At 39.5% G+C, this 8767-nt stretch overlaps 1 protein-coding gene across 8 annotated transcripts in view; it reads right to left on the bottom strand.

Annotated features, from left to right (window-relative positions):
* Positions 1–8767, bottom strand: part of Upf2 (UPF2, regulator of nonsense mediated mRNA decay) — a 101198-nt gene that overhangs the window by 8680 nt on the left and 83751 nt on the right. For 6 of the 8 annotated variants that reach the window (XM_026783014.1, XM_005354864.3, XM_013349045.2 and 3 more), the window contains one exon: positions 4794–4961. In XM_026783014.1, the coding sequence (XP_026638815.1) occupies positions 4794–4961 (168 nt within the window). The remainder of the gene's footprint in view (positions 1–4793; positions 4962–8767) is intronic. The other 2 variants (XM_013349043.2, XM_013349044.2) reach the window with 1 other exon arrangement.

Here is an 8767-nt window from a genome sequence, read left to right as displayed (position 1 = left end):
TTCCCTGTGCCAATGCATTCAAGTGTACTTCCCACTTTCTCTTCTATAAGATTCAGTGTGGCTGGCTTTATGTTGAGGTCTTTGATCCATTTGGACTTGAATTTTGTGCATGGTGATAGATATGGGTCTATTTTCATTCTTCTACATGCTGATATCCAGTTATGCCAGCACCACTTGTTAAATATGCATTCTTTTTTCCATCTGATATTTTTTGCTTCTTTGTCAAAAGTCAGGTGTTTGAAGATGTGTGGACTGATGTCCAGATCTTCTATTTGGTTCCCATTGGTCCTCCTGTCTATTCTTATACCATAACCAGGCTGTTTTCAGTACTGTAGCACTGTACTGTTTAGTAGAGTTTGAAGTCAGGGATTGTGATACCTCCAGACGTTCTTTTATTGTACAGGATTGTTTTAGCTATCCTGGATTTTTTGCTTTTCCATATGAAGTTGAGTACCGTTCTTTTGAGGTCTTTGAAGAATTTTGCTGGGATTTTGCTGGGCATTGTGTTGAATCTGTTACTTTACATTTTTTTTAAAAATTCATTTTATTTGCACATTTGCTTGAGGGAGGGAGAAAAGAGTGCTGGATTCCTCAGACTGAATTACGTGTGTCTGTAGGATTCTGGTTTGTTATATGGGTGCTTGGATCCAAACTCTGGTCCTCATGATTGTACTGCAAACACCAAACTGTTGAGCTATCTCTCTAACCCCAACTTTTTTTTTTCCTTCTTCAAGACAGGACTTCTCTGTGTAGCCCTGAGTGTCTTGGAATTCACTCTGTAGACCAGGTAGGCTTGGAACTTAAGAGATCCACCTGCCTCTACTTCTTGAGTGCTGAGATTAAAGGTGTGTGCTACCACTGCCTGATTTACTTTGTCTTTTTAAAAACAAAATATGCTAAAGTATATAACAGAGCTATTATGCTAAAACATTTTTAATGATCAAATCAATAAATACATAAATATAGACATTAACTTTTGGCACTTTTACTTCCCTTTACCAACTCACTTCACTGATAAATTTTTTCTGCAGATGACTACCACAGTAAGGTTTTTCTAAACAGAAATCCTGTCACAAAGAGATCTTTCACTGAGGTGAAGAATTAAACATTCCTATACAGTAACAGATTTCACATTTATAGAAAAGCCAACACCCAAATGGTAAATAAAAAAAAAAAAGAACAAAATACACTTATTCAGACTACAAAATACCATGATGCTTCTTCCAATAATTTACCTGAAACTGGCCTCCAAATTAATGACCTGTCTCAGCCTCTGAGAATTACAGGTGTGTATCACCATGCCTAGCCTTGAGGTATATTTCGATGTACTGTCAAAGCCTACAAGTTGTATATGGACTAAACAGCATGTGCATGCTGATAAATGGATTTTTATGTGTACCTGAATACAATAAAGAGGAAAACTATTGTATAGCTTTTCTTCAGAAAAGATATTACTAAGCTTATTTTTAGTTAATAAAACTGAGGACCCAAGGTACATGCCAAGACATGAGTAGTTATGCAGTAATGGGAACCAAGAAATACCTAATTATAGTAGCTAAACACTACTCTTTGTCCCCACCCCCACACATGTAAAGGTTTTATGCGCTGTATTATGCCTTAAAATGTTAGAATTAAATGACCTTTTCAGACTTACTTTTTTTTGTGCCAAGAAAAGCCATTGGCATGGGTCGGGAGTACAGTGGAAGAGCAGAGAGAAAGATAAAGGAGACCTAAAATGGGATGACTAAGTTTCCTTTAAAAGAAAAAAAAAGTCTAGCTCAAAAATCTAAGTAGCCTAGGGAAAAAGTTCAATACTTGGGATTTGAGAACCCTGGTTACAGTGGTAAAATATCAAGACCAGGTAACTGAGAAGCAGTTTTGGCAAAGATCAGGGAATAACACCTAATTTAGGATTCTTACCAAAACCGGCTCTCCCTTTCCTCTTTAGACTGAGTGAGCATAGAAAAACAGCCCTGGTCTACAGAGAGGGTGGGCCTTATGAAAACACAATGAGACCTGGTTAGAGCTGTGTGTGCGCATGCACAGAGAAGGTAGACATGATGATGGAAGCCAGTGTCTGATTTTGACATGTTAACTTTAACATTAGGCATGATGGAAAGTTCTTGCTGGCCCTATTATTTTGATATTATCGAGATTTCTTTACTTACCAGCTGCAAAAGAATGTTATAAAGTAGGACTTCTATAATCCCTTATCTAAATAAGAAATTATGGACAAGAACAGAGATACTCATTTACAAATTAAAAAATTGCAGAGGGGAATTTTATCTAGTCACATAGCCCAAACATCAAACAGACTGGAAGTGGCAGTGTGGAGGGTGGGTAAGCATGGCTCCAAGGTTTTGCCTCTGTGCCCCTCTGCCTTGGGGCTAGGGTGCTGGTGATTGTCTTAATTTCTCCTTTTTTTCTTACTGGAAAAGAAGGAAGGGTATCAGGTCTTAACTAAGTTAAGTGAAGATTCTTTTCCAAGGGGCAAGCCCTCGGCCCTCACATCTGCTTAGCAGCTTGATAGTTAAGAATAGAGACTCCCCGATTTTACCTACTCCCAAGGTTTGAGTACTTGTACCCACTCTAGTTCCTTGGGAAGGTGCAGGGGATGAAGGATATTGCAATGTGGCAGTTTTTAGGTTCTGGAACAAGGCTTGAGGGCATGTAAGTGGCAGCCCACTTTGAGCACCAGGTCCAAGAAGTGGCTGAGTTCCATGCTAAGGTCTAAGCAGGTGTGTGTAGGGAGTCAGTGTCTTTGCCTGGGCTGCCATCTGCTGGCACTGGTGAGTGGTGAGTAAGCATGGTGCTGCAGAGCGTTTTTTGTCCCCAAGAAGCCAATTCAGGGCTGGAGTTAGGCTTGGAGGACCTAGGGAATTGTGGAAGGTGTTCCTCTGTTCTTGAAGTGACGAGACTGGGTCTCAGCTACTGGATCCAGAAGGAGCTAAGTTTGAAAGGATAGCAGGGAGGCAAGCTGGGCCCAGGGCTGTAGAGGAGAAATGGACAGAGAAGCAGACATCCAAGACCAAATGGTGGCATTCACCATGCTAATCTTTCAGGGATTCCTGCTTACCATATTCTCTTCCTAGGTTCTTTAGCTTCCATCTCCAGAAAGACCTTTGATTGTTTTTATAGTTAGATTTAGTTTTTCAGTTTGTCTCTGTGTGTGAGATAGATAGATATAGATACCGTGTGTATGTCAGAGGACAATTTCTGGGAGTCAGCTCTCTCTTCCCAGGTGGGTTCTGGGATTGAACTCAGCCTGTCACCTGCACCCACAGAACCATCTCACCATGCTGGCATCATTACTTTAAATACAGACTCTTCTTTCCATCACAATCACTGAAAGTCTCCATGTCTCTAGCCTTGCTACTGTCTCTTTTCATCTTGCTTTATTTCCCTCACATTATCCCAAGCTGACAGTGACTTTCTTGACTTTATGGTTCCCTAAACCAGCATGAAGCTCCAAGAAAGAATTTGCTTAACTTATGGTCGAAATAAAGGGCTTAGCATGAAACAAATATGCCAAATGGCTATGTGAATAACATGAAAACCAAGTATTACACTTATCTACCTGTGGCAGCTACCTTATTTCATAAAATCTAGTATTTAATTCTAATATATACCATTATTTTACTTTATATTAGAATGGAAAAATGTCAATTATTACATGAATTAATCAACTTTAGAAATGAACCTGATATCAGAAATAATAAAGCATACAAACAGAACCAATACATGTCCATCCAGGAGCTGTGTCTGAGTGCTGGCTTTTATCCTTGTATACCAGGTTTTATCATCTCAGTGAGACATAAGATCCATGAAGACAGGTATTTCATGGTGTGTGTCACTATAGTCCTAGGACCTAGACACATAGACATGCTTAATGGAGCAGAACTGATGCTCAGTAAATATCTGCTAAATGGCTGGGCAGTGGTGGCACACACCTTTAATCCCAGTCCTCGGGAGACAGGCGGATCTCTGTGAGCTCGAGGCCAGCCTGGTCTACAGAGTGAGTTCCAGGACAAGTCCCAAAGCTACAGAAAACCTTTCCTCAAAAAACCAAAAAACAAAAACCCCGTGCTAAATGAACACATGAATCCCCAAAGTAATGGCTTAGTAGTCAGGGAAATGATTTTGAGAGGCCATATGTAACATATAGCAAAGTAGGAGAGCATAGTAAGAATAGTAAGAATATATAAGAGAAGGCTCGGGGTCAGATAACAAATTTCAAGAAAACCTTTGGCAGTTCAACATTTTCTTGAGATGTTAGTCAATATCTTCTTCCTCCCTACCATGAAGGAGGAAGTTTACTATGTGAAGTCAAGGAATTTATATATTCTTTTTTTATTTTGGAATTTATATATTCTTATGAATATATACGTACTTAGAATTTAAAAGTCCTTTCCATTGACACACATCTATTCTGTAAAAGTCAATCAATGCATCTTCCACACATATAATAGATAATATTTCTATCACTGAATATTTAAAAAGTTCTCATCTCTTTTTGTAGGAAAAGGGTAACTTAGAATTTATTAAACAAAGTTAATTCTCAGTCGGGCGGTGGTAGCGCACGCCTTTAATCCCAGCACTTGGGAGGCAGAGGCAGGCGGATCTCTGTGAGTTCGAGACCAGCCTGGTCTACAAGAGCTAGTTCCAGGACAGGCTCCAAAACCACAGAGAAACCCTGTCTCGAAAAAACCAAAAAAAACACAACAAAACAAAAAAACAAAGTTAATTCTCACACCTGATAACCACCAATTAACTACACAGTGGACATTTCTTACCTGCTGTTTATTGCCTTTTCTTGTTAACATGACAAATGGCATTGTGTCTGCAGATTCAGTCTCTCCTTCCCCACCACCAAGTGGGGGCCCTTTCCTCAGCTGGCTTTTGAGATGCAAAGGAATAGCAACATCAAGTTGGTGCACTTTAACAGATTCACCACTTCTCTGCTTCAAGACAGAAATTTAAAAAGTACGTAAGTATTCTGAAACACAGAGAAATATAAAGTGCAAATGATTCACTCAACATGGTATTTCTTTTCTTTCTTCTTTTTTTGGTGGGGGGAGGAGGGAAGGCTTGAGTTTCTCTGTATAACAGTCTCGGCTGTCCTGAAACTCACTTTTGAAAACCAAGCAGGCCTCAAACTCACAGAAATCCACATACCTCTGCCTTCCAAGTGCTGTGATTAAAGTGTGTGCCGCCGCCACTGCCCAACAAATATGATATTTCTTAAAACACAACCCTAAGATACAGAGACTCTGAAACACAAGTGAAACCAAGAAATAGAAATATCACTACCTAAAAACCTTTTGTGTCTGACCTCCAAGGAACCATGGGATTTGGCTTCTGTTCAGTGCACCAGCCTCCTATAGGCACACAGCCCTGCAGGTCCCATAGACTGAGTTCTTCAAAAGCATTCTGTCCTTTCACTCTTAAAATCATTACAGATCATTACATTTGCTTTTGTAATGATCAGAAAATCTCAGTGTCTGAAGTTCGACTCTTCCACCAGACTGAGAGCTAATCACCCTCTCTCCAGCATTCGCAGGCAGTACTTTACATACAACAAACACCCAAGAACAAGTGAAACCTATAGCAATTGAAATCTATAGCAGTTCACATTAAAACTTGGTTTGTAGTATCAGTTGATTTTAGTATTTACAATGAATTTCCAAATGATTAATTACATGAACCTTCATTGATGCTTACTTAGTGTTAAGCCTGGAGGCAGTAAGAGCAAAAAGATTTAGTCTAGGGACTGAGGAGATGGCTTAGTAGGTAGAATGCATGAGATGCACGCATGAAGACTTAAGTTTGGATCACTAGCACACATATAAAAGGCTGGGCACAGTTATATTTGTAGTCCCAGCAATGGTAGGCAGACATAGGAAGACACCAGGGGATCACCGACCAGACGGACTAAGCCAATCACTAGGTTTAAAAAATAATGTGAAGAATGAGGGATGATGACAATGTCTATTTCAGTCTAACACACTCACGCGCGCGCGCACACACACACACACACACACACACACACTTGGCACAGGTGGAGGACTTATTTAGTGTACCTTCAGAAAGCTTGTAAACTTTCAAATGAGACTATATAAGCTAAAATATATTAGAGGTATGCCTAACCGGGACTAGGTAGGTACAGAAATTTCATGAAAGACTGAACAGAAATGAGACATTTGAGAATATTAATGCCTTGGTGCAACTTCTTCCAAAAAGATAAGAAAATAGCAATTTTGGAAATACAGAAAAAAATTGAAGTGGAAGAACAGGTGCAAAAGCAGGGACCTGAAATGATGTATATAAGGAAGTGGGAATTCATGCTATATTCATGCTAACAATTCCTGTCTACATCCTGATGAATGGAGCAGGCTGATTCCTTTCAAGGTCTCAAAATTGCTCTTCCAACATTTAAATCATCTTTTAATATGAGCTTCATATATTCAAGAGACTTGCCAATCAAGCAAAATGCCAGTTTTATTGGTTTTTGTTTTCTAAATTACAATTTATTAGAATTGGCCTGAAGCAGTCCCAGATCTATTAGATTTATAAACATCTTTTACTTAAAAATGAAAAATGTTGTTAGGCAAATCCTGACCTGTGTTCATAAATTATTAATGATTACAAAATTAACACATTCTCTTTGTAAGATATTTAAATACAAAAATGTATTAGTATCTATACTAATTCCTTTATCTTACCTGTCTCTGCCTCAGTTGAAGATGCAACCACCATTATCAATAGGTTATGTTCCTCCATAGTTTCTCTTACATATGCTAACATACACATAGGGTCAAACAACCATTATCAAGCAAATTGTCCTATATTAAACATATATAATTAATTTGCAATGCCAGAGATTGAGTTCAGGGACTTGAACACGTCTAGGCACATCCTACCACTAAGCCATGTCCCCATCCTTTTATTATTTTTTTTTTATTTTTGAGACACGACTGAACTAATCAAGTTGCCCAGGATGGCCTTAAACTCATTCTGTAGTCCATACAGGTTTCAAGTTAGTGATCCACTGGCTTCAACTTTCTGAATAGTGGGGATCAAAGCTATTTTTCTAACACTATTCTTGGGCATTTTCCTATTTCAACATATATACAAAGGGTGGGCAGCAGATATAAATACATGTGTATCTCCTTATTTGACTCTTCATTGACAGACAACACCATTGACCGACATTAAAGACTTATTTTTATGCTTATTTATTCACTTATTTTGCTGTTATTTTAGGGGGGTGGGGTTGCAGAACATGTGCTGATGTGAGATTTCCCTCTGTATGGTGTGAATACCATTGGTTAGTAAAGGAACTGCTTTGGGCCTATACCAGAGCTACAGGGGAACAGAGTTAGGCAGGGAAAACTAAACAATGCTGGGGAAAAGAAGGGCGGAGTCAAGAGAGAAGCCATGGAGCCGCCACGAGAGACAGATGTGCTGAAACTGTGCTGGTAGGCCAGAGCCTCGTGGTGATGCACAGATTAATGGAGATGATTAAATAATATGTAAGAGTTAGCCAATAAGAAGCTAGAGCTAATGGGTCAAGCAGTGATTTAAATAATACAGTTTCTGTGTGATTATTTTGGGGCTAAGTGGCTGGGAACCAACAAGCGGCCTCCTTACTACAATGTGCCACAGTGTATGTATGGAGGTCAGATGACAATTTGGAATTGTTAGTTTACTCCTCCACCATACAGGGCCTGGGCTCCAACTCAGGTCATCAAGCTTGGTAGCAAATGTTTTTTCTGTTGAGCCATCTCACAGGCTTCAAGTAGTGTTCTTGAGAAGTTATGGATCATGAGGGTGTTAATCCACAAATAGCATTATTGCGAAGTAACAGAAACTTAAGAGGTGAAACATTGCTATGGATCCAGTATTGTTATGGATATTTGTACACTGTGTGAAGATGTATTGCTGTCATTGGTTTAATAAAAAGATGAATGGCCAATAGCTAGGCAGGAGAGATTAGGCGGAACTTCTGGGGAGAGAGAGGAACTAGAGAAGAATCTGGGGTACAGAAGAGATGCCAGCAAGACATAGAGGGAGTCGGACATATTGAATGGAGGAGAGGTAAAAAGCCATGTGGTGGAACGTAGTACTAGAAATAGGTTAATTTAAATTACAAGAGCTAGTTAAGAACAAGCCTAAGATAAAGGTCAAGTTTTCATAATTAATAAAAGACTCTGTGTCATTATTTGGAGGCTGGTCCAAATAATGAGGCCCCCCCCCCAGAAAGTCTAATTATACAGTGTGAAATATCCTTACATGATTCACATTAAAAGTTTAGTGCTCAGGCTGGGTGTGGTGGTGCATGCCTTTAACCCCAATGCTAGGGAGGCAAAGACAGGCAGATCCCTGTGAATTAAGCTAGCCTGATCTATAAAGCAAGTTTCAGGCCCACTATGGTACAATAGTGAGACTTCTGTCTAAAAGTTTAGTCCCACCTAGGAGTGCCACTTTGAGAATATTAGAAATTTTAGGAGGTGGGAACTTGCTGCAGGAAATTCATTATGGAGAAAGTACCTCTGAAGAGTCTTACCTGGCCCCTGTCCTGCTGTCTCTGCTTTCCACCTTTCTGAGGTAAATAGTCTTTATCATACACCCCCTACTACCATGCCTCAGGCATAAAGCAGAAAAGGACTGAAATGGGCACCAAAAGTAATCTTTCTTCCCTCTTATAAGTTGTTCTCTCAGGTGTTTGTCACAGGGACAAAGGGTCTAACTAACACAAGCCTGTTTG

Source organism: Microtus ochrogaster, chromosome 16 (assembly GCF_000317375.1).
Source record: "Microtus ochrogaster isolate Prairie Vole_2 chromosome 16, MicOch1.0, whole genome shotgun sequence".
Classification (NCBI taxonomy): domain Eukaryota; kingdom Metazoa; phylum Chordata; class Mammalia; order Rodentia; family Cricetidae; genus Microtus; species Microtus ochrogaster.
Note: the sequence above shows the minus strand (reverse complement) of the source record. Positions and strands in the feature narration are given on the sequence as shown.